Below are 27,992 nucleotides of genomic sequence, written 5' to 3' on the forward strand. Positions count from 1 at the left end.
GCCTTTTGTATTTGTACATTTTTTTTTGAGAAAAGCAGATAACGTCTGTGCGGAAAGAGAAGAGTTCCTTACATTCCACGACTCTTCTCTTTCCGCCAGACTCTACCTTACTTATTTACTGCACCTCTAGCACAAGCTGTGGCGCAACAACCCGAAGTGGATCTTGGCATCTGACACCAAAGACCGCCATGCTACTCCGTCCAAAGCCGTTTCTATCCAGTCGACGACGCCGAGTACCACCGAGTACGCTAAGGCATCCACGACCTACATGAATTAAATTACAGTGACAGAGGAAGATACCCGCAATTTGCGAACTACGGTGTTCGCGGTAGATTTGATTCGAGATTGAGATTCTTTTGATTTGATTGTAGATTGAGACCAACCAAAACTCCCAATAGTCCCAATTATGGGGCTATAAATTGCCCCTACTAAACGCTAGTCTACCTATGCGCAATTGCGCATTTGGGGATTCTTTTTTTAGTTACACGCGTTGGACTCTAGAATATCTAAAATGGATGATTTTAGATATTCTTTATAGATTGTATTTTTGTATGATTCATGATCATGATGAAATCATGATCATACAAAATTGTCAGTGTGATTATCCCTTCTGGACTGCCCGATATACACGATATTTTTGAACGAAAATGTCAAAACTGTCAACTGCTACTCCCTGAGAGTCATCTGAGAGTCCCTCGAGTCCCTTTCCAGCAAGCTTGGACCCAGGACCACCTAAAGTCCTGAAGACTTCGTCCATGCCCCGGTGGTTCTATATTGTGTGAAACAAAAGTTCTGCTTAGATCATTAAAAAATGAGTGCTCACAGTAGAGCTCCAAACGCCTTTTGTGCGACATGTCTAAGCCAGGATAGGCAAATGTTTACACTGCCGTTGCAACACATTAAGCCCGTTTCTATGTTTTACAAAGACTTGACGGTAAGTATCATACTGTTATAGTTTGTACCACGTTCGTACCTTTGTTTCTTATTGAACTTTTAAGGGATTTTGGCGTAGTAAAGTAAGGACGCTAAGCATGAAGAATTTCGTACACTGATCCGCCATTTGCAATATGCATAATTATATTGCTGTTTCGTTCGCACAATCGCATTGATCGCGGGCACAAAACAGATAAGTACAGAAGTCAATCACATGTATGTACTTTACTTTTCATACCTACGCTCGGCGGTCGCTCTAGGGTTGCGATTGTTGCGAACTATGACTTATGCACAAAAAACTATTGTCGTAGTGGCACTCGTATCCATCGTATCGTATCTCGTATCTAGTTGTTAGATTTATTGTTGAGGATGAAACGGGAAGAATGGAAATATAAATTAATAATAACATTAATAACTCAAATAGGTATTTTCATTTTAATGTCATTGTTATATTACAAATTTGCCACAGAAAATATCTTGCGATGATTTCGAGATTGGCGAAATGCACGATTATTATATTTGAAAGTGTAATTAATTCGCATTCTCATGTACAATGTAATAAATTCGCATACGCATTCTCTCTGAAACCACTGGTAGCTTAAAAAACGACAATTCACCTGTTAATGTTGAATTTAAACAACCGTCCACTGTACAGTTATAATAACTTTTTGTTTTGTTTCTCCATTATTGCACAAAAAAGTTCACAGACGCGTGTCTCAAGCGGATGGCACTCGCGCTCGCACTGGTCCCAACTGGTCCGAGATATCGTGTCCGTGAGCAGTGTCTATGTGTGCGTTGCTCGAGCGCGCTTTGTATGTAGGTTGATTTCTGTACCTATCTCTTTTGTGTCGCGGGCATCATCGGTGAAACAGCATAGCAATGTAAATATTAGAGATGCACCGGATATTCGGTTATTATCCGGTATCTGGCCTGCCGCGGCCATTATTTCTGGCCGGATAGTAACAGCTTGATTTCGGAGTAAACAATTTGGATTTAAGGAAGACTCATGGTCATAATCGTACTCGTTTATTATTTTAAAACAATTTAAACATTCAACTGACTGGCACGCGTACTCATTTAATATTTCAGCTGACAGAAGAGGACGAGATATGCTGGGAGTGCAAACGTTTTGTTATAAAAATGGTCAACTTTAAGGACAGAGCCCTAAAAGCACAAAGGACTCTTGCTGCGATGTTAAATAAACAAGTAAGTAAATATTTATTTCCCTCTAATATTAGAGGAGGAATAATGGTTCTTTCATGCATGTCTTAATTACTTAACCTATTAATGTATAGTTATAGTTTGTAAAGTAGTGTAAAAGCCTCGAACTGTTTGAATGTTGTTGCACACCTGTTATTGGTGCATAAATATTATATGTGTCTACTGTACTTATGTAACTTTACTTACTTTGTTTATGTACTGTTGGTGTGTCTTGTAAAATAAAATAATTTTAATGCTAGAGGAGGCCTGTGCCAAGAGGCAAACTGAGCTTCGAGAGACATATTATAACAAACAAGATCATGTCTAATACTCATACAAAACAGAAAACTTCAGAATAAAAAGGCTTAATATAATATTAAATATTGATTTTGTTCAAACAATCAAAAGCAAAGGTAATCTCAAATAAATTAAACCCTCTACCTGATATTCTTAGACATACTTTCTTGCTGAATAAATGCTTCTACTCTACCCATGGATTCTTGACAGAACCATATTGTTCGTAAGTATTGAATTTACGGAGTCATAATTAGTTCACAAACTGACATCACATTATAAACTATGTTTTATCCTTTCAGCCAACCACACTACAAAGTCTATCCAAACTAACAATATCCAATCGCTTCAACTTGGAAATAAAAAGCCCACCACAAAAAACAGAGCCCACAGAAAACTTAGATCCCCTTCTTTTAGAGAGAATAAAATCCGAGCCCGACTCAGATTATGGTGCACCAAGTGAATGGAGCATGGAAGTTGATCCTATATCTGGCAACACTGATGGAAATGTTACGTTTGAAGTGGTTCAACATGAAGTTAATAAACCGACTGAAAGGCTTTTGATCAAACTTGAGCCTCTACCTGGAAGACAGGAAAATACTGAAGTTTCTGACGCTTGTGTGTCACAAAAGGAATCTGTACCTTGTGGACACGAAAGGACTGGAGTTTGTGACGCTAGTGTGTCACAAAAGGATCCTGTACCTTGTGGACACGAAAGGACTGGAGTTTGTGACGCTAGTGTGTTACAAAAGGAATCTGTACCTCATAGACACGATAGGGCTGGAGTCTGTGATGCTAGCGTATCACAAAAGGAATCTGTACCTCATAGACACGAAATGGCTGTAGTTTGTGACGCTACTGTGTCACAAAAGGATCCTGTACCTCAACATAAAAAAGTTGGTTTTTGGGAAACTATGTTAAATCGTGAAACTGTACCTGTGAGGAATGAAAGTGGTGGAGTTTGGAGTGGTGTCGGGTTTGCGGATGCAACGCTTATGTCACTTTTAAATAGAAAACGTAAGTGTATATACTCGTACATATAATCACACGTATTTCACCATGACTCAGAAGGGAACTCTTCAACAACTCGTATTTATTTTCATTGCTATTGTACATGTTTAAAATGATCCAAATTGTTTTTTTTTTTCAGACGTTTCATACCCACCACCAATAAGCGTAGTGCCCCAACGAAAACTACCAATGATGGAAGTTCCTACGCTGAGAATCCTACCAAAAAACCCTACGCCTGAGAAAGATGTTGAAAAACACTCGCTTGAAGAGCCAGAACAGCCAGTATTCGATCCATCAGGCCCTAGTTTTACAGAAGAGAGATTGACAGAAGAGGAGAGACAGAGATGGTGGGAGAGTAAGAAAGAGAACGAGTTTTATGCAAAGAGTATAGAAGTGTTTAAATGTGCGAAATGTGTGGAGCCGTTTTTTACACGGAGGACGTTTTTGGGGCATGAGAAGATGCATACTGAGGTATGTTTTTATTAATACAGTAATTTTATACATTTGGCGTTTGCGTCAAATCCGGTAGTTCTGATTTTTTGCAGATTTGTTCATGATGTTGGGCTAATGAATAATCCAAGTTTGAGACCTCGAGCGCCGAACGCAACTTTGTCAAAAATCTAAAAAATCAGATTTTGTGTAGATTAGGGCGATTAGTCTTTCTTTAAATTTATCTCATTGTAATTGATGATGACAACAACATACTTTTTTAAACAAATAAATAATTGAACCAAATCCGCCCAGCCTTCTTCGAGAAATCCTGACAAATAGATAACCTCCTACGAAATTATGAAGTTGGTTAATAATTAAGTAAATATGTGTACAGACGTATGGCAAGCTATCCTGTGACGTTTGCGAGCTGAGGTTCCACACCGAGCAAGCCCTGGCGACGCACAAGGACAGGCATTATAGGTAAGATCTTCCTACCAATTTATTTTATGACAAAATGAAGGTGAGCTGAGCTGCTCACGAAGAAAATATAAGTATGTATTTATCTATATAAGTATGTATATCGTCGCCTTGCACACATAGTACATGCTTCTTCTTCTTCTTCTTTATTAGGGGCTATATAAGGCTCCAAAGCCTGCCTCCAAATCACTGCGACCATTCCTGATCTTTTGTGATCGCCACCTACTACAACTCTCGATCCAACCCTGCAACTTCAAATAGCTGCAGGATCGTTTTGGTCTCGAGAGACTTTACCTCCTCCGGGCGTAATATGTGTCCGCCCAAGATTAGGTCACGAGTACGCATTAGGCAAGGGCACTCTGTGAGGATGTGCAAGGGCGTCTCCTCTGCCTCCATGCAGAGTCTGCACCGCCCTATGTCACGTTTCCCCATAGTGTGCATGTGCTTATTTAGGCCGCAAAGCCCGGTAAGCACCCTTACCAAGTTGCGCAGTTGGTTCCTAGACAGCGCTAAGGCGTTCGAGGACGCCTTTTTGCTGAAGGCCTTGATAAGCGCTTTGGAATGGTTCAAACCTGTTGTTTCTCTCCAGAGTTGAATGGTTTTGTAGTGACAGTAGGTCTTTAGGGTGAGCCGCGTTAGGCTTTTGGGGATACCACAAAAGGGCTCAGGACTGTAGTTCTTCCCGTTAGCCCCTGCTCGCGCGAGTTCGTCGGCCTTCTCGTTTCCGACGATACCCGCATGCCCCGGGACCCAACGTAGAACAACCTTGTTCCTGGCTCCAAGGTTGTTCAATAGTTGCCTGCAGTTCTCAACCAGCCTCGATGTGGTGACATCGGAGGTTGGGGCTAAGAGTGCCGCCTGGCTATCCGAATGGATATAGATAGTATGGTTGCCGTAATTGCTTTGCAGATTGATTGACGCACATTCCAGAATGGCGTATACCTCTGCCTGGAATATAGAGCAAAAACGTCCTAGGTTTAAGCTGATGCTTTTCCTAGGCGCTTCACCGTATACTCCGCAGCCCACTTCAGATCCGGATTTGGAGCCATCAGTGTCACCACCTCAGGCTTCCTTTTTTCCACTTGATTTGACTGTTTGACCAGTCCTCCCGTTTGGGGATTTCCACTGAGTAAAGTTTGAGTGGACAAAATTTGGGTGACATAGTGTCGGATGGCATCCCAAGAACAGGAATATCGTACACTGATTCCTTAAACAGTCTCAGAGTTTACGATAACCAGTTACCTCTCCTCGCGCCCGCTATTATAAGCGTACTAGATCTCGCCTCCAATTCTAGATGCAAGTGGAGGGGCGGTAGATTTAGTATGGCTTCTAGGGCTGCCGTCGGGGAGGATGACATGGCCCCAGTGACGATGACACAGGCAGTTTTTTGAAGGCTGCCAAGCTTCATCACTGTTACCTTCTGCGTCGTTTTCCTGTACCATGCTACTACTTAACTTAACTAGTAGTACATGCTTGCTTATAGATCTGTGTAAGATGTCGCCTTATATTTATTTATTTATTTAAATAAATATAATTCTAGAAAATGTTTAATATAAAAATAAATGTAAAATAAATGTTTAATATCCCCGTAACGCTCAGAATTTATTTTTTGAATAGCTAATGAAGAACTCACGAACTAAGGCATTAATTTAAATTAATAGGTCGACTTTGGAATCTTTCGTTTGCTCTGGTATCAATATTAGCACGAGCGGTTAAACAATAACTTTGCCCCCTTACAAATAACTATTGTAGCTACTTATTTAGCTTAAATATCGTGCGCCTAAATCATATCCTCTCATTCATTAATTCGCAACTAGAGACTGCAATCTCGCACGAAAAATCCGAATCGAGATTGGGTGTTTCGAGATCCCTGCCGTCAGACTTTCGAGATCGGGATTAAATCTCGACGAGATCAAGGTTTGACCAAGAAAATACATAATTAAAAATGTTTTAAGTATAATAATATAATATTAATCGAGATCCTGACCGACAACGATTGAATCTCGAAAATTCGTGCGAGATCTCGAAATTGCGACATCGAGATATTCGAGATTCCATTCTCTATTCGCAACCCATTTTGCGATAAGTACTGCATGTAGTGTTTAATTATTCCCCTCAACTGTTTGTGCCCTGCAGACTGCTGAAGTGTACGCGATGTGCCCACGCGTGGGACACTCCCAACTCCATGCGACGGCACTGCGAGACCGAGCATTCAGTCCCTGTTACTCTCTGGAACTGCGACATCTGTTCTCGGGAGTTCACGTATGTACAAATTTTTAATTTATTTTTCTTCAGGCAGATACGTCTGCAATCGATACTACAAATTAAGACGATTCGAATGACACACCGTTTGTCAAATTATAATAAGTACTTTAGAAGTTATTAAGGAACAATTGAACATACATACCCACATACATACCGGTCAAAATCATAACCCTCCTTTTGCGTAGCCGTTGTCGGGTAATTAATATTATAGATGTCGCTAATCTAACGCCAAGTAGCGTATTTATCAGTACCGCTAGCGGAAGGAGTTAAAAATAGAGTTCCGGTTATTTTTTTGAAAATTGTTGCGAAATACACATTTGATTGGTCGCTACACTCGTGACATCTAGTGTCAAGTAGCGGTACTGGTAAATCTTCTATTTGACGCTAAATGTCCACTACGGAAATAAGCAGTATTTTGGTTACGAGCACGTCAAGCGGATTAGCCGTCTATTTGTGACGTTCCACTGCAAAAGCTACCTTATGGCGGCTGGCGCTTACGTCGCTTAGCGCCGCAATAATATTGGAGCGGCGTTAATCATAGCGTAAGCGCCAACCGCCATAAGCTACCTTTACCCGTGGGACGTACACATGGGACCGTGGGACGTGGGACGTCACATTTAATATTATACATATATTGTCGGGTGACAAGCAAAACTCACTAAGTACTATCAAAAAATTAAAGTAACAATGCACTTTATTAACACTTGTAACTAGGGAATGCAATCTCGATCTCGCAATTTCAAGATCTCGCGAGATCTCGCACGAATTTTCGAGATTCAATCTCGCCGACAGGAAATCTCGATTTTATCAATCTCGGTCGAGATCTTGATTAATGTTTTCGAAATCTCGAACGAGATTGAAAGTTTGACACGTGTGAATTACTATGTTTTGAGTAATCTTTTTGACCTTAGGTTCATGTTGTTCAAGCAGTGCTATTGTATGCGGCCGGCTTTAACTGACGATAATAGCACTGTGGCGCACGCTGTGCGCAAAAATCGGACGAACTTAACGTACCCAGTCACAATTATTTATGATTTTTGCTCGCTTACCCTACATTTTTTTGTAAGTTGCCGAGTGCTTGACAAAAATATCGACAGAGCATGTTACTACCTTTGCTTACAATTTTGTAAAGTTAAAACTAATTAATACCACTTTTTCATAATTACATGCAAATAAGAGCTACCTATTACTTGTTTTTTTTTTTATAAAAGTTGTTTTTTTATTAAATGTTACATTTGTTGATCTTCAAAATAAAACATGACGTACTCTAAATAAGTAGTATACTTATAAGGGATTCTTAGAGAGTTTTGCTCAAAATAACACATTTTTAATTACTTTGTCAAATCTCGATCTCGTCGAGATTAATCTCGATCTCGAAAGTGTGACGGTCGAGATCTCGTAACACCCTATCTCGATTCAGATTTTTCGTGCGAGATCTCGAATCGGCAATCTTGGTGCGAGATTGCATTCCCTACTTGTAACACGGTTTATTGTCCAATACATTTCAATGATGTTAGTGACTTTTGCTTGTCACCCGACGATATGACATCTATTTTAGTTTATTATTTGTACAATTAATAACTGTTTCGTTATTTGCAGTCGCTACAGAAAATACTTGAATCACATCCGCGGGCACGGGTGCGAGGAGTGCCCCCAGTGTGGCAAGAAGATCTTCGACCACATGAACCGCATGAAGTACCACTTGCTGTGAGTACCCGCTCTGATAGTCCGGTGGCCGGCTGCATGAGACACACCTGATAAAATACCATAATGACAAAAAAAGGCAAAAAAAATACGGTCACCCATCCAAGTACTGACCCCACCCGACGTTGCTTAACTTCGGTCAAAAATCACGTTTGTTGTATGAGAGCCCCACTTGAATCTTTATTTTATTCTGTTTTTAGTATTTGTTGTTATACCAGCAACAGAAATACATCATCTGTGAAAATTTCAACTGTCTAGCTATCACGGTTCGTGAGATACAGCCTGGTGACAGACGGACGGACGGACGGACAGACGGACGGACGGACAGACGGACGGACGGACAGCGGAGTCCTAGTAATAGGGTCCCGTTTTACCCTTTGGGTACGGAACCCTAAAAAGGCAAAAAAAAATACGGTCACCCATCCAAGTACTGACCCCGCCCGACGTTGCTTAACTTCGGTCAAAAATCACGTTTGTTATATGGGAGCCCCACTTAAATCTTTATTTTTATCCTGTTTTTAGTATTTGTTGTTATAGCGGCAACAGAAATACATCATCTGTGAAAACTGTCAACTGTCTAGCTATCACGGTTCGTGAGATACAGCCTGATGACAAACGGACGGACGAACGGACGGACAGCGAAGTCTTAGTAATAGGGTCCCGTTTTACCCTTTGGGTACGGAACCCTAAATAACGAACTATAGGAGGATATATTGACGACCAATCTGGCCTAGTGGGTAGTGACCCTGCCTGTGAAGCCGATGGTCCTGGGTTCGAATCCCAGTAAGGGCATTTATTTGTGTGATGACACATATAGTATTTGTTCCTGAGTCATGGTTGTTTTCTATGTATTTAAGTACATATTTATATATTATATATATCGTTGTCTGAGTACCCACAACACAAGCCTTCTTGAGCTTACTGTGGGACTTAGTCAATCTGTGTAAGAATGTCCTATAATATTTATTTATTATTATTTATTATACAAGGTGTCCAGAAAGGGTATCGGGTATTTGTTTTAGCGCCATATTTGAAACGGGGCCACGAAAGGGAGCGGGGAGGGGTTCGTGGCGTGCGCCATTTAGTGGAGTTTTAGCCACGATGGAACAGTAGTCGGGGACGCATCGCGCATTTAGCGTACGAGCGTATTATCGTAACGGTGATTCAATAGTGACTGCTCAACGTCTGTATCGTGCAGACTATCATACACGCCACGCGCCAAGTGACGATAGCATTAGGAAATGGATCAGGATGTTCGAGAATACAGTTTTGAATTTTAATCGTCGCACCTGTATTCTCGAACATCCTGATCCATTTCCTAATGCTATCGTCACTTGGCGCGTGGCGTGTATGATATTCCGCACGATACAGACGTTGAGCAGTCACTATTGAATCACCGTTACGATAATACGCTCGTACGCAAAATGCGCGATGCGTCCCCGAGTAATGTTCCATCGTGGCTAAAACTCCACTAAATGGCGCACGCCACGAACCCCTCCCCGCTCCCTTTCGTGGCCCCGTTTCGAATATGGCGCTAAAACAAATACCCGATACCCTTTCTGGACACCTTGTATATCCAATATTTTTCGTCCGCAGTACACATAAGGATATGGAACGGCTATTCAAGTGCTCAGAGTGTGACAAGAGTTTCAAGCATAAGGCCATCCTGACTACGCACGTCGCTCGAGTCCATACTGGTGTAAGTATGTTTGTCTGTCTGCCTGCACACAACTTCAATGGGGTTGGGAACTGTCAAAGGTTTTCATAGATTCATTTAATCAAGTCGTTATTATTATATTTTATTTTGATTTAATTTCATTTCTTTTTAAATTCTATTAATTTATTTATCTATGACATTGTATTGAATATTGATCATAATACTAACAATATTTTATAAGTCATAGTCATAAGTACCTACTAACAAAAATGATCTCAGTTGGTCCTTAAATAAATGATAATTAAATTAATTAAATAGATGGCGCCATCATAGCTTGCCCCTTTTTTCTTTGAGATTTGGCTTAAACGGCTGGCATCCGGGGCGTAAAATTCCATTAAAAAACAAATTAGACACAATTCTAGGATTTCTAGGAATTGACAGGGCAAGCTATGCTGGCGCCATCTGCTAAATACCCCATTGGCTACTGATACAATAATTATTTGTTTCACTCGGGGGCAAAGTTGTTGTTTTAACCGCTCGTGCTAATATTGACACCCGAGCAAGCGAAAGATTCTATAACTGAACCACTAGCGTAGCGAGTGGAATCTTGAGCGTTGCGAGGGTTCTAAAGCACGAGTGATAAACAAATTTTGCCACTAAGTGAAACACAAAAATTTTCACCACACCAATGCAAGGAAATGTGTAACTGTATAACATCATACAAAATCAAATCTTAATGAACGTTATTAAACATTTCTCATTCAATCTCATCATTTAAAAGTCAATTCTACCAGCCAACATAAGGAAACAACACATAAATTGCATCAGATTACTTTGCCCCACATGTGAATAATATGAAAGACATCATTATGTAACTTCGTATAAGATGAATAAAGTCTAAGCAAGGACGATAAAAGGGATGGACTGACAATCTCACACAACAAAATGTAACTCCGAAAAAGGTCAAATTTCGGTATAAAAACTAGATGGCGCTGCTTCGTAGCCTGGAAGTGGCAAAAATGTTATTTACACCTATATTTTTACGTGGTTTTTTATTTATTTAAGAACAAACGTCATACTGCTTCATTTTAAGACCATAATATCAGTTCAATACACAATTTTTAAAGATTATATTTTTTGGTCGTCAATAACGTAGTAATACTCGAATTCAATAGATGGCCCTACCTCTGGAACCATTGATTGCTGGAGGTTGCTCGCGCGTACGCCACTTTTTGTTACACAAAATAACTAGATGGCGTTGGTGAACTGATGAAACGTGGATAAAATTACGTGTATAGGTGGTATATAGGCAAGTATATGTACCTATACTTGATACCTATATATTGACACGACCGATATTTTCCACGAACAAAACAGTAACGTAATTTGAGGGGCTACCGCGAAAACCGTTTTTCGCAAATTGCGGGGATCTTTCTCTTTTACTCCAACGAAGGCGTAATTAGAGTGACAGAGAAAAATGTCCGCAATTTGCGAACTTCGATTTTCACGGTTATAGCCTTGGTTCTATTCTCGGAGTAATTAACAATGGAGCCGCCATTAACAGGCATTCCCCTCTGTCGAAAATAGGCGGCCAATGGTCAACCATATGTATGGACTGACGTTTATCTGACATGACGTACCTATACATTTGATGTGCCCCTCCCCCGCAAAAAACGGCAGACTATTTTGTACCGAAAATTTTAGACATGGCGTCTCCGTTGTTAATTACTCCGAGGTTCTATTAGATAAGTTTTGTAGTAGGATTATTCGTTTTTGGCAAAATATATGTATGTATAATGTAAAGCCTCCTCCACACTGGTGCGCGAATCGCGACGCGAAACCGCGAACGCGAGTGTGGCGTCGATTTTCGCAGACAGCGAAATCGACTCCACACTCGCGTTCGCGGCTTCGCCCGCGATTCACGCGCATAGTCTAGAGGGGGCTTAATATGTAAATGAAAGTCTTGGATATTGCAATAATAGACATAAGTATTTACCTAGGATTCAAAAAACGAACGATAGAAAACAAACACTGAATAATGTTCATTTAGTATACCTATACTTACTTATCCTCTCGTTTCCCGCTGCCGCAAGTATGAATCAGATTCAATTGTTTTTTAGGGTTCCGTAGACCCTCCTACTAACCCGTACGTACTAAGCCCCCTCCACACTCGTGCGCGAATCGCGGCGCGAAGCCGCGAACGCAAGTGTGGCGTCGATGTTCGCAGACAGCGAAATCGACTCCACACTCGCGTTCGCGGCTTCGCCCGCGATTCACGCGCATAGTCTGGAGCGGGCTCTAGAAACCCTTAAAATAGTTTCGCACGTCCGTTCATCCACCCGCGTCTTAGCTTATGGCTCCTCTACACGATGGCCAACGCCGGCGAATCCAAGGGACGCATTTATGCGTTAGAGGGAGCAAGTGATATTGCATTGCTATCTCATTCTACCGCAAGGCTGCGTCCCTCGTTGGCGTTGGCCCATCGTGTAGAGGAGTCATTAGAGTCCTTTAGTTCTAAAAAACTGTTTACGTCGGTCGGTAGGTATACAATACAGTACGTAAACCTACAAGCCGGCCTAGCCAAGGTGACAATCGCTATCGCTTCGACAACGAAAAGCTTTGTAACGTGTCTCTCTATCACTCTTCCATAATGCTTCCATATTAGTGCGACAGTGACAGTTGCGTTTCGATCGCTATGGAGCGTTAGCGATTGGCACGTTGGCTACGCAGGAGCAAATATTATAATCCGTGCATGTTTCGACGAGAAATAAGGTTGGGGTTATGGGTTACTTACCTAATTAGCTTTTTGAAGTACTTCAAACTCAAGAAGAATAGACACAATACATAAGTTTCATCTCTAAATAATGGGAACTTTATTACTCTGTGTTATTAACTAATTATATATTATATATTCATATACAATGTAAATTGTGACTGGATAAAACTCGAGGTTTCAAGAATAATGTTGTTTATTTTTTACATAGGTAAGGTTCCAGACCATAACAAACCTCGTCCATGTATTTGATCAAATTTTTTGGTTCCCTGTAAAAATAAAGTGGCTGCCGACGTTATACCTACTCCATTGACGTATATCTCAGGACGGGCCGTACGGGCACTAAAATAGTAAAAATGGTACTAGTTCAGCGGTGTCACTCACGAATTCAAGCCAATCGTGCAGTCTAAGGCAACTAGTTGCGACCAATCGCGCGCGTGTTGCGAACTTATCGACCATGCAATCGCGTTGTAGCGGTGTCACACCGCTGCGCTGTACTGGCCTTTGTACTGGCCCCATCCATGCCCCATTCAAATTGCCCGAAAGGCCAGTCCTGAGATATTCGTCAATGACCTACTCATTTTGTGTAAATTTCATCCACGGGAATTTATAGATACAGTGAAATCTGGAAAATTGAAATCTCAAGGGACCAGGTTTCACTGTAATAGAGCTTGCGTTCTGACAAATTTCTTTTATGGAGGTGCAAATAAAATAACCATTATCCATTATTAAGTAGATTTATAATTATTTGATTTTGTGTAAATTGGCAAGTCCACGGTAAAGAATAAAAAAATCTTTATTTTAGGTATTTGTAAGTAAGTAACACTTTATTGTACGGAAGAGAGGAATTACAGGTACATCTGATGGAACATAAATATAGTATAAAGGCGAACTTATCCCTAAGAGGTATCTCCTCCAGTTAACCTTCCAGAATCAAATGTTTAGGATGCAAGGATGTTGAAAAACGTTTTGGGATTTCTGTGAAACTTATCTGGGAAGATTGGACCTCGTAATTTTAAAGTGTCATGGTGATGACATTTTGTGGGCTTAGTATGACGTTAATACATGGTAATGACAAATTATCATTTTTACCATTTATTTTCTTCTGACTTAAGTGAAATATTACAGTATATGAATAAAATACAACAAAGAAAATGGGCACAAATGTTGAAGTGTGTTCCCACTGTCGATTACTAGGCGACGCGACGAAGGGCGCGCGATATAAAACTTTGCGCCACGCCACCGCCATTAGGTGAGATAGGGGTCATCAATCACTCGTACCTAATATTGATAACCGAGCAAGCGAAAGACTCCAAAATTGAACCACGAGCGTAGCGAGTGTTATGAAAAATTGAATCTTGAGCGTTGCGAGGGTTTCAAGGCACTAGGGTTAATCAAAATTTGCCTCCGAGTGAAACAAATTTTCACCACACCAACACAAGGAAAATGCTAACTGTAAAATATCAAACAAAATCAAATCAAAAACGATTCAGAATTAATGTTATTAAATATGTATCATTAAAAATCATCATTTAAAAGTACCTAAATTCTACCGGCTAATTATAATAAAGAAACAACTCAAAATTTGCCTCACATGTTGGTAAAACGCAACTTATTATTTTTGGAACAATCAAGAGAGCCCAGCTGATGTGGTGAAAACATACCTAGGTATATGAAAAGACAGAGACAAAGACAGACAAAAAAGAGAAATGTTATTCTTATCTCTAAATCGCAAGTGGATTGAGATTAAGACTAGATCCAGAAGTTAAGCTCGATCCTTAATGGGATAATGGGTCATAATGAAAGGCAATGATAAAAAAAATTATTTATTTTTTAATATTTTCAATTTCGGGTGCATTTTAGCCCCTACATTCGATTTATTTTTGTGGTTTTTACAATAAAAGTGTATTTTTACCAAGATCATTTTGTCAATGATATAAAATAAATGATTTTCGCAACTTATTTTTAACAACTGTTGAGCTTCGCATCTCAAATAATCAACAATACATTTAAATAATTGTTTTTTAATGCCAGTACAATGAATCATGTCATAAAAATGTAAATTAAAACAATCTATGGCCACATCAATCAATTGCAGCAAATTATCACTTGGTGATTTTAGTTTTATACACTTCTTATTGTAAGATTTATTAAGAATAAGAAGTTGTTTCTCGTCATGGAGATCAAATTCTTTAATTAAATTTTCTTTGCACGTTGTACAATCAAATTTTTCGAGACAAGATTTGGCAAGATAACCCGCAAAATACGCAAGCGAACATTCCTCTAAAGAGTTTTTTTTCAATGATTCAGTGACGTTACTGTTTTTAGTTTTTTTACTACATGTGAACGCAGCAATGCTTCTGCGTTCACATGTAGTCTGTTCTACATCTGTATAATTCACACTCGCTTGCTCCTTCACCCCATGCCCTGATGTCGAAGGTAGTTCAGCGGTGAGATCAATATATTCGTCTTTATAATCTTCTTCGCAGTTTGTTGTCTGAGGTAATTTAATTAAAGAATTAATTAGATTGCTGCGAAATATTGTTCGCAGCAATTTTGCTGTTGGATTTCTGTTTGATCCACCTTTTTGTCTTATTCTTGCAAAAAAGTTCTCTACTACATCCTGATTTAATTTTTTGGTCATTAAAAATTTTATTTCTGGTTCCGATGTTTCTTCGACAAACAACTGCAATACAGCCTCACACGACTGAACAACCCCATCAAAGCATGGCGGCCGTGTGAAAACTTTTTTTATTTGTCCGCTTTTGTATTTTTTATACACTATCTTTTGCAGATTTTTGAACAATCTTTTGCCATCTTCTATTGCTTGTCTTGCAAAATTTGATTCCTTGGACAATGCATGCCGGTATACATTTTTATTGAATCGATTTCCGCTATTTAACGCATCGAACATATTATTTACAATTTCAATGAAATTGGCTGTAGCCTCTGCAGTTTGACTTGTTAATTCATTAGTACTTTTAGCCGTTTTTATAGCAGCGGCGACTGAAAGGCTGAATATTTGCGATGCGAGACTCACTTTCATTTTTTCGAAAGAGTTCGGGTTTAAGTGACGATCTGTCAATTTTGTTAAAGTTCTACTTTTAATAGATTTTTTATCTAAATCATATGTTTTTATTACGTCTTGAAAACTCATTTCTCCCAGCTCATCACATATAAAATCGTGATTTAAAAAATTATTTCTTATGTTTTTTAAGATATGAGGCACGTCAAATATGGCAAAAAATTTTCTACCATTAACGAAAAAAAATGGGCTTGTGCTGGTGACCCCTAATAATTTAAATACTTTTTGGTTTGTTGTAGCTTGATCACAAGTAATTGCTTTAGGCAACAGTCCATGATCGAATAGTTTACTTACACATGATTTTATTAATACTTTTAATGCCTCAGCACTTACATTAGTACTTGATAAAAAATAAGTGATTGGCAATTGCCATTTGTCAAATAATCCTCTTATTATAAATACTAGAGTTGATTTAGCGGGTTTATTAGTCCGCCGGTTTCCCCCTAAATCTTCAAACCCTTCAATAATGTCATATTTTTTGGAATATTCCAAGTTCGACATAATTGACATTTCGTCGAAGCAAATCACACAAGACTTTTCCTTGATGTTAGCATTTTCGAAACGCTTTTCAATTTTTTTGAATGTATCGTTTGTTAAACCGGGAGAGCACTCAGTTTTTGCCAACCATGATCTTATCGTGGATGGAGCTGCGAGCACAATTCCTTGTCGACGCATAAAGTAGTATGTAGAAGGTGATTTATAATATAGGGAAAGACAAAAATCCCTTTCTTCTTTTGTCCATTTTTTTTTGTCGTTTTCTTTTCTGAGTTGCATGAGAGCCAGTGTTTTGGATGCGGCACTAGGAAAATCACGGATGTCGATTTTATTTTCTAATTTGGATTTTGCTCTAAGTCGGAACACTTGAGCTCTCTGTGCTTTATTTTTTCTTAACAAGCTAGAAGCTTCTCGTTTTAACCGTTTCGTCTTCGGAGTATCAGCGTCATTTTCTTGGAACAGACATTTTCTGGACATTCTCTTCTTAGGTCCTTCGTATAGACATTTTCTTGACAATCGTCGGGTGGGTGTTACCATAGGCAGTTCACCCATCAATGAAAGCGGAGATGAAGATTTTGATATCTGTCTCTCTGCTGATGACGTTCGTGAGCGTTTTCTATAAAATTTTGAGGGAGTTTTAACTTTCAAAACATCTGGCGATGGCGGCACATCTGAAAAAAAAAAATAGTAGTTTGGTAATTTGTCTTATTGTTTATTTTTCTCATGATCTACATAAAATTAGGCATATTTTTAAGTGGTATTTGATTACATATTTCCCAGATTTTCATCCCAGATTTTCACAAACTGCCTACCCTAAAGTCTACAGGAAAGACGCGAACACAACAAAGTTTTGTATTTGACCCACTTATATGAGATGACTAGCGCGAAGTTGGTGGGGGTAGTCATTGTACTGACCACTCCCGACAACGGGACCCTATTACTAAGACTTCGCTGTCCGTCCGTCCGTCCGTCCGTCTGCCACCAGGCTGTATCTCACGAACCGTGATAGCTAGACAGTTGAAATTTTCACAGATGATGTATTTCTGTTGCCGCTATAACAACAAATACTAAAAACAGAATAAAATAAAGATTAAAATGGGGCTCCCATACAACAAACGTGATTTTTGACCAAAGTTAAGCAACGTCGGGAGTGGTCAGTACTTGGATGGGTAACCGTTTTTTTTTTGCTTTTTTTTGTTTTTGGTGACACAGACGGACGGACGGACGGACGGACGGACAGCGAAGTCTTAGTAATAGGGTCCCGTCGTCGGGAGTGGTCAGTACTTGGATGGGTGACCGTATTTTTTGCTTTATTTTTTGTTTTTTTTTGCATTATGGTACGGAACCCTTCGTGCGCGAGTCCGACTCGCACTTGCCCGGTTTTTATTTCTGATACTATGTTATATAGCAAAAAATAATCCTTATGATGAAGCCTTTCGATCGGTATGATAAAGCTACAGGGTATATTTTTTTTCTCGTGTAGCAGGTTGGATTCCCGGTTCAACCATATAATTATTAAAAATCTATGAATACAGTTTAAATTGTTTTTTTAAATTAAAATAATATCTTCTTTCAGTAAAATGTTCCATCTACAATATTCAGGGTACTTTCCCTCCATGTGGCATAGCCGTGGGACGCCCTGTACATATTATACATGTATTAGGCTCTTAGTAGGAGAGTTAAATGAATAGTAGGCACCAAAGAGCCAATTCATATTAATTTCGCAATGTTCCTTCTGGGCTAGGTCAATGAACATTTTTTATGATGTAGAATATAAATTGGTTCATATTTGAAAAAAAAATGGTGTGTGTACGAAGAGTCGAACTTGTTATACAGGGTGATAAAATTTTTTTTTTACAAGTATTTAAATGGTTAGGAGAGTCATATTTTTTTAATATATAGCTTTTAGTCTCATTAATATTTGTACAAAATTTGAAATTCGTCACTTTCATAGTTTAGGAAAAAATAAATAAAACAGTTTTGGGGTTAATCGAGTGTTTTTCACCCCCAGGGGGTAACAGAGGGATGAAACTTTGTGCAGGGTATTACCTCTTCAAAAGGCATCGTTTGATTATAGTTTAGACCCAAAAACGTAGGGGGCAATTTTTCAAAGGCTATCCTGCTATACCCTTTATTGGCTGGTACAGTATATAGTAATTCACTTCGTCACCTTTTTCTTGATATCTTGAATTGATAACCTCCTCCTTTTGAGATTTTGAAGTCGGTTAAAAACCCGTAGGGGTCGGATCAAAAACAAAGTAATTACATCCGACTCACGCTTGACTGCACATTTCTAATAGGATTTACTGTCATCTATAGGTAAAGACCTATTTTGTGTATTTTTACCAAAATTTTAGACCCATTAGTTTCGGAGATAAAGTGGGGGAATTGTATTTTTTTTTTTCATATTTTCTTAAATTACTTCTAAACTATTTATCTTAAAATTACAAATTATATATATTTGAGATTCTCACAATGAGCTCTTTCATTTGATATATGACAAGATATAGTATGAAAAACTTATTTTTTAATTTTCTCATTTACTCCCCGAAAGTGGCCCTTATGTTTAAAATTCATTTGTTTACGTTACATATCCGGCTTTGGGTCACAAAGTTACGTGTACCAAATTTCACCTTAATTGGTCCTGTAGTTTCGGAGAAAATAGCCTGAGACAGACGGGCAGACAGACAGACAGACACACGAGTGATCCTATTGACACACGAGTGTTCAATTTTTTCCTTTTTAGGTACGGAGCCCTAAAAAGTAATGAAATAAATGCATCACCTCCTAACTAGTCCAAACAAAGTTCGGAGTCAAAAATTGTGTTCCTAATAGCATCCCTTTACAACTTTTTTGAGCATTAGTTGCCTGACCTATTTTGTGAAATATTAAATTGTATTTTTCACCACACCAGCTCGGAAAGGCTTACTTTGCACTTCAAACACTGATAGCAAAGTTGCATTTTATTCACATGTGAGGCAAAGTAATCAAATGCAAATTTTGAGTGGTTTTCTTATGTTTGCTGGTAGAATAGACTTTTAAATGATGATTTTGGATGATAAATATTTAATAAAACCGGGCAAGTGCGAGTCGGACTCGCGCACGAAGGGTTCCGTACCATAATGAAAAAAAAAAAGCAAAAAGAAAACGGTCACCCATCCAAGTACTGACCCCTCCCGACGTTGCTTAACTTTGGTCAAATATCACGTTTGTTGTATGGGAGCCCCATTTAAATCTTTATTTTATTCTGTTTTTAGTATTTGTTGTTATAGCGGCAACAGAAATACATCATCTGTGAAAATTTCAACTGTCTAGCTATCACGGTTCGTGAGATACAGCCTGGTGACAGACGGACAGACGGACGGACGGACGGACGGACGGACGGACAGCGAAGTCTTAGTAATAGGGTCCCGTTTTACCCTTTGGGTACGGAACCCTAAAAACATTCATTTGGATTTGATTTGATTTGATTTTGTTTCATATTTTACATTTAATATTTGCTTCGGGTTGGTGTAGTGAAAAATTTTGTGTTACACTCGGGGGCAAATTTTGTTTAACCCTCGTGCTTTGAAACCCTCGCAACGCTCAAGATTCCATTTTTCGAACGACTCGCTACGCTCGTGGTTCAATTTTGGAATCTTTCGCTGGCTCGGGTATCAATATTAGCACAAGCGGTTAAACAACAACTTTGCCCCCTTGTAAAACAAATAACTATTTCACCACACCAGCTCGGAAAGGCTTACTTTGCATTTCAAAAACTGATAAGAATGTTGCATTTTATTCACATGTGAGGCAAAGTAATCAAATGGAAATTTTGAGTTGTATTCTTATGTTTGCTGGTAGAATTGACTTTTAAATGATGATTTTGGATGATAAATATTTAATAACATTTATTTGGATTTGATTTTGTTTGATATTTTACATTTAATATTTGCTTCGGGTTGGTGTGGTGAAATGTATTTTTTTGGATTATTTTTAATTTTATATAATATAATCTTTAATAGAAAAAAACCGGCTTCTCATCCGAACCGGGTCAAGGTCCGGGTCCGGGTCCAGAACCAGGTCCAGGTCCAGGTCCGGGTTCAGATAAGAGCCCGGATCCAGGTCCAGGTCAGACTCCGGGTTTGAGTCTAGGTCCAAGTCTGGGTCCGGGTCCGGGTCACAGCCCGTCCCAGTCCAAGTCGAAATCGCCAAACGTGTACTATGCGTCGTTGAAGAGTTCTGTTCTGATCATCATCAGCAGTTCCACTTCATCTAATGGGACAGTTTTTAATGAAAATGCTTGATTTTCTGATGAAAATACAAAAATCTCTATATGCATGCCTTTAAGATTTGAGGAGTTCCCTCGATTCCTCGTGGATCCCATCATCAGAACTGGGGTTTGACAAAAACGGGACCAATCTGTATGCACATACATTCAATCAAAAAAAGAATTTTCAAAATCGATAACGACGAGGACAAATCGCCAACCATGAACTATGCGTCGTTGAAGAGTTCTGTTCTGATCATCATCAGCAGTTCTACTTCATCAAATGCAACAGTTTTGAATGAAAATGCTTGATTTTCTGATGTAAATACAAAAATCTCTATACGCATGCCTTTAAGATTTGAGGAGTTCTCTTGATTCCTCATGGATCCCATCATCAGAACTCGAGCTTTACAAAAATGTGGCTTAAAAACTTTACTTGCTTAACAAACATAACGAAGAGGACAAATCGCCAAACGTGAACTATGCGTCGTTAAAGAGTTCCGTTCTTATTCATCATCAGCAGTTCCACTTCATCAAATATCTTTCGAATGTATATGCTTGATTTGTAAATAAAAACACAGAAATCACTATATGTATGCCTTTAAGATTTGAGGAGTTCCCTCGATTCCTCACGGATCCCGTCATCAGAACTGGGTTTTGACAAAAACGGTACCAATCTGTATGCATATACATACAATCAAAAAAGAATTTTCATAATCGGTCCAGTAAAGACGGAGATATGGACTTATGGAGTACCTAACAAACATAAAAAGACCGGACAAGTGGGAGTCGGACTCGCCCACCGCGGGTTCCGTACTTTTTTAGTATTTGTTGTTATAGTGGCAACAGAAATGCATCATCTGTGAAAATTTCAACTGCCTAGCTATCACGGTTCATGAGATACAGCCTGTTGACAGACGGACAGACGGACAATGGAGTCTTAGTAAAAGGGTAGGGTAGGGTAGGGTAGAGTAGGATATTTAACCCTTTGGGTATGGAACCCTAAAAACCTCAAAATAAAATCAAGGCTTAAAATAAATAAATAAATACTATATATAGGACATTATCACACAAACTGACTAAGCCCCACAGTAATAAATAAGGCTTGTGTTGTGGGTACTTAGACAACGATATATATAATATTTATAAATATTGAGATACATAGAAAACACCCATGGTTCGGGAACTGTGCTTATAACACAAATAAATACTCATACTAAGATTTGAACCCGGGACACTAGGCCACATCGGTCGTCAACAACATCTCGGCATAAATTAAATCATTTTGAGGACTAGCGGTTTAAACAGCATCAACTTGAAATTTGGTATGGATATGTAGTTTTGTTTGTTTTGTAAACTATTATGTATATTATTATTATGTAGTTCTGTTTGTGTAAATTTCAAACCCACCAGAATTTCAGACAGAACCAGAATGAGTGAAAGTAAATAAAGACTTGTGATAAATATTCCCTTCCCAAATATATGTGATAACAACAATATCTCACCAATTTCCTTGTCTGCATCACTGCTTTCTTTCTGAACAGATCCTTCACCAATGTCAGCACATTGAAAATGGAGTGGTACAGCAGGTCCAATCAATCTGCTTTTTACTGGTCCTTTACTGATATCTGATGGCAGGAAGTGTGCTGCACATATGTATCGGCGTCTCAGTTCTTCGTTAGTAAAGGAATCCAGCAAAAGATTTCCTACAAATATAAAATAATTATTTATTTAGAAATTTAAATCAGGCAACAAGGCCCATATTACAAATACCTTACAGCCTAACATACATATGTATTTAATAAACTTAAAACCAAGGATAATATAAATGTACATCAAATTAAATCAACGCAGACAAAGTCGCGGCCAAAAACTAGTTACAAATAATGTTACAATGAACCACTGGTTAAGTGTAACTTGGCAAATAAGTAACATGATTTCTTTGCTTCTGAAATAATGAAAACATAGCTATATAATAGATAAAAAGATAGTTGATTAAAGAATGGGCCAGATTTTATTTTTTTCTTGTACTTTTTTTCCGGTGTAGAAGTTAGCATATTATCAAGGACGATATAATTATATGATCGTCGTTTATATACCGTCCTTGGTACTATGTATTTACGTTATGTGCGGCCGTCGCGTCGTCTGGCGATTGAACCTAACCTACCTTGTGCGCAATCTACTTCGTAAAAAAAACAGTAGGCACCTATGTAATGTACATACATACACTAGACTCACTTCTAAAGTACCTAATATTTGTAATTGTTTCTTGTGTGAGGTATTATATTATGTACATACATGAAAATCGATCTCCTAACAATCTTAACAGGACCTAGGTGTAGGGTGTAGGCTAAAATGTAGGTGGCGAATCCTCCAACCAACAATAGGGAAAATAGTGCACAAATAGGTTAACCTAATAACATAAATGAAACATACCTGAATTGCGTATCCAACGTTCTAAACGTTCCCGATCGTTTACAGGAAAACGGAACATCGAAATGGATTCACTTGTGTTCTTACATTCGTGATATACACACTTCGTATAAGACATCTTCAAGTCCGAAATCAAGCCTGGGTCGTAGAGTTTAAGCGTAAACAAAATCCGGATGGGTCGCGAGGGTCAAATATAACATGTAATCGTAGAAATCGTAAGCAAACCGTAAACCGCGAGCACAAAACAATCGTTTGTGATTTAAAAGCAAAGCAGTGTTGCCAGGTACATTTTTCACTTTTCCCTAGCCTTTGTAAAATTTTATCCTAGATTTGTAGTGTTATTGAGAACTAAAACCCAAATATCAATTATGGTTTAAAATAAACGTTTGCACAATGTCCCTGTATTCCTGCTTTAGTTACAGAATACTAAAAAAAGTCTACATATCAGTTTACTCAGTATTTTTCGAAACACCTTGACTAGTTTTAAGGCAATTTAATTTAAATGGATCAGAGAGTTTGATATGGGGGAATATCTTAAGTACGATTAATTAAACGAACCACGAATCAACGAAACAAAAATCTACATCGAGTTCTTTTTTACCCTGAATTTTGAGTAAAATCCCCTAAAATGGCATCATTGGTTCTCTTTTGGCTGGCCACAGACGTTCGAAATTTTCATTCGGTTTCCGTACGGAACATGAATCTAGTATTAAACTGGATTGGGCATGAGTGGTTGGGATAACTGAGAGAACGAGATAGTCTTATGTATCTTTCAGTAGGAGTAGCAGCGAAAGCGCTATTATTGTTTGTCCTTGTCACAGTCTCACATAGTTTTTGTTCCCCACCAAAAATTTAGTACGGATTATGGTGGGCTACAAATAAATTCGACCAATCAGTGTCGCATTGCGTATGATTCGTCCCTCACGGAGGCATGTGTATACCACTTCTATAGGATGCTACCTTCTATGGTACGGAATGACAGGGGGCCGATTTTTGAATTTCGACCGCTCGATTTCGTGTATTTCGTTCAATAAAATCTCCACTACTAGGCATTTAAATTCTATTAATACAATTAAAAAAAAAAACGAGTGGTCAATACCACTCGGTTCCCAATTAATATCTTCGAATATTAGCGTTTCGGCGTTTTCCACCGATTTTCGAGTGACGAAATCGAGCGATCGAAATTCAAAAATCGCCCCCCTTGTGGGACAGGACGTCGCTTAATGAATGCATAGCGCTGTCTCGCTTGCACGTGTTATTTAAATTCCGTGCGTGTGTGGCTAGGTTAGGCTGGCCACAGACATTCAGTTTCCTGATCAGGAATAAAACCTAAATGCACTTTTTTCATACAAAATGTTCGACCAAAAAATACCTGATGTTCGTTCCAAAGCGCAGCCGCGCGTTCGGGTGATTAGAACGGAAAAAACCGAATGACGTCATCCCGAATGCAGTGCCTACCGTGCCTACGCCTACGTACTTATATTTTGCTTGACTCGCCGCACATGGACGGAATTTTTTATTCGGTTTCCGTACGGAATGACAAGTGTGAACGGGACGTCGCTATGCACAATTGCACATGCCTATTAGTGCTGTATCGCTTGCACCAGTCATTCCGTACGGAAACCGAATGAAAATTCCATATGTTTGCGCTAAAGCAGGGGTCTCCAAACTATGGCCTGAGAGGGCCATATTGCGCCTCAGAAACTTTCGCGCGGGCCACCGTCGGCGCCCGGATTGGAACGCATCGCGGGCCGGGGTTTGGAGAGCCCTGCGCTAAAGGATAAAATCCAAACGCAAATAATCGAATGTGTATGCTATGCCTACGGAATTACTAATCAGGGCTATAACCGCGAAAATTAAAGTTCGCAAATTGCTGACACCTTTCTTTGTCACTCTAGTTACGCCTTCATTTGAGTAAAAGAGAAAGATCCCCGCAATTTTCAAACTTAGATTTTCGCGGTTATAGCCCTAATCAGAAAACCGAACGTCTGCGGCCAGCCTTGTTTACATTTTCATTTCAACTTGCGCAGAATCATTTAAAAATATCCTTTTAACCAAACTTTTGAAACTAAAACTGTTTTGAAGATAATTTCTTAATAACAAGGTAAACAAACTTTTAAATATATTTTCATTTGTTAGTAATAATACTAATAATTATGTAAGTACCAAAGAAAATGTAAGTACAAATAAAACAGTTTGAAAAAAATAGCGAAGTCAGATGAAATGGAACGTAGCAATGAAACATCGCACCAAACGCCATCTATTGACTTTTTATTGTATGACTTAGAATGTAGCTGAACGCTCGATGGTTGTTACTTCACGCTTGCGCGAACGTAGAAGTTGTAAAATTACGACTTTTGAATGAAATGACACTCTCAGCGACATCTAGCGACGTAGAGTGATACTAACTAACGGGGTACGATGCGTAGTATGAAAAATGCGGGTCCATTCCTTTATCGTCCTTGGTCTAAGAAAAAAACGTGCCTCGGAAATCAAGAAAAAGTAATTCTCGGATAGATGGCGCACACCCCTTTGGCCTATGCTCGGCTAGATGGCGTGACGACACAGTTTCATATTTAACAATTTTAACTCATAGATATCAGTGAATGAACATGGGTCAAAATGATATAAAAATAATAAAACATTTATCCATTTATATACACTATTTTGATAATTTTATACGTGTTTATTTTGAGTTTTAGTCGTGTGTCGATAGATGGCAGTAAATTTACAGTAGCTACAAAATTTACTATGACAGGACCCCTCTATACTATCTGTTCTCTTTGATAATATGCAAATTTCTCATCAATTTTAGAGCAATCAATAGAGCCTTTACTAGCTGGTGTGGTGAAAAAGTTATATCGTATGCTAGCCCTATAGTTCTTTTTTTTAGCCTTAGAAATAAGGTGAACAATCTTGATGTGTCTTTTAATTGAAAAACAGATTTTAAAAAGAAGTTACGGCAAATATGTAACAATCATGAATCTAATACGATCATTTATATTCTTCTGCTTTTATAAGTAATCGTTACTGATTTTTAAAAAGCGTTTTTTCAATGAAAAGACATGGCAAGATCGCTTACCTTCTTGCAAGTTCTTTCTAATGCTAAAAAAACGAACTATAGTGTGTGTGTCCTAGGTGTGTAATATACTATTATTATTACAGAAGGACGCAGTGATGTATTGCGCGCAGTGTAACAAGCAGTTCAAGAACGCGTACTCTTACAACAGCCACATGAAGTACTCCGGACAACACGTCTCTAGCGAGATGCTCACGTAAGCACATAATAAATAATACTACTAGGTACAGAAAACTCACTCTCTAATAAAACGCGTCTGTTACGATCAGGACAGATATGGCCGCTAGGTGGCGACAGCACCACGCGCGGCTTATGGCTAGCCACCAAAATTGGTGTGGAACGGATGTACTTGTAGCTACCTGTTGCAAAGCGACGAAATCGCGGAGTGAGCCACGTCTGTCGTAAGGTTTATACAATACTAGCGACCCGCCCCGGAACCTTAACAAAATATACACCTCCTCCTCCAGAATCACAGTGAAAGTGTTATTTTAAACGTCAAACTTCTATGAAATTATGACGTATAAATGACACTTGCACTGCGTGGGCTATCAAATCGGCTGTAGACTTTTTTTGGCCCGACTCTAGGTAGAAACCGCATGAAAATCCGTACAGTAGTTTTTGAGTTTATTGCGAACATACAGACGGACAGACGCGCGCCTGCCGCGTGCTTTGTTAAAAAATTTTATGAAATGTTTTTCGCTCTATTTTTTATAATAACTAATCAGAATTCACATCTAAATGGGTTTTTTGTTTGTGTGGGAAAGCGGTCGTCCACTATCAAAGGGTGGCGCACCACTTGTCCAATTTCTTTGTCCAATGTGTATCGCGTCTCACGCTCTCATTAAGCAAACTGTGTGACCTAAATACACATTGGACCAAAATATTTGATAGATGGAATACCATCCTTAACGGCACTTTGTATTGTGCAGGCACAACTGCACAGAGTGCAGCAGAGTGTTCCCGACGGGCACTATGCTGCGCCGGCACACGGAGAGCGCGCACAGCGACGAGCGGAGATACGAGTGCACAGTGTGCCACACGGTATAGTTTGTAGATTTATATTGTGCAGGCACAACTGCACAGAGTGCAGCAGAGTGTTCCCGACGGGCACTATGCTGCGCCGGCACACGGAGAGCGCGCACAGCGACGAGCGGAGATACGAGTGCACAGTGTGCCACACGGTATAGTTTGTAGATTTATAATGTGCAGGCACAACTGCACAGAGTGCAGCAGAGTGTTCCCGACGGGCACTATGCTGCGCCGGCACACGGAGAGCGCGCACAGCGACGAGCGGAGATACGAGTGCACAGTGTGCCACACGGTATAGTTTGTAGATTTATATTGTGCAGGCACAACTACACAGAGTGCAGCAGAGTGTTCCCGACGGGCACTATGCTGCGCCGGCACACGGAGAGCGCGCACAGCGACGAGCGGAGATACGAGTGCACAGTGTGCCACACGGTATAGTTTGTAGATTTATATTGTGCAGGCACAACTGCACAGAGTGCAGCAGAGTGTTCCCGACGGGCACTATGCTGCGCCGGCACACGGAGAGCGCGCACAGCGACGAGTGGAGATACGAGTGCACAGTGTGCCACACGGTATAGTTTGTAGATTTATATTGTGCAGGCACAACTGCACAGAGTGCAACAGAGTGTTCCCGACGGGCACTATGCTGCGCCGGCACACGGAGAGCGCGCACAGCGACGAGCGGAGATACGAGTGCACAGTGTGCCACACGGTATAGTTTGTAGATTTATATTGTGCAGGCACAACTACACAGAGTGCAGCAGAGTGTTCCTGACGGGCACTATGCTGCGCCGGCACACGGAGAGCGCGCACAGCGACGAGCGGAGATACGAGTGCACAGTGTGCCACACGGTATAGTTTGTAGATTTATATTGT

The 27,992-nt window shown here is 39.5% G+C and overlaps 1 protein-coding gene across 1 annotated transcript; it reads left to right on the top strand.

Moving 5' to 3' along the window:
- The first annotated feature begins 669 nt into the window (after positions 1–669).
- LOC134677644 (zinc finger protein 91-like) lies at positions 670–27,974 on the top strand. The gene is made up of 12 exons (XM_063536103.1): positions 670–934; positions 2,023–2,139; positions 2,730–3,444; positions 3,578–3,909; positions 4,265–4,350; positions 6,484–6,609; positions 8,212–8,319; positions 9,913–10,015; positions 26,174–26,283; positions 27,017–27,128; positions 27,297–27,548; positions 27,717–27,974. Exons 1-12 carry the CDS (start codon positions 812–814, stop codon positions 27,972–27,974), a joined length of 2,442 nt encoding a protein of 813 aa, XP_063392173.1. The 5' UTR covers positions 670–811.
- Positions 27,975–27,992: the final 18 nt, after the last annotated feature.

Source organism: Cydia fagiglandana, chromosome 26 (genome assembly GCF_963556715.1).
Source record: "Cydia fagiglandana chromosome 26, ilCydFagi1.1, whole genome shotgun sequence".
Classification (NCBI taxonomy): domain Eukaryota; kingdom Metazoa; phylum Arthropoda; class Insecta; order Lepidoptera; family Tortricidae; genus Cydia; species Cydia fagiglandana.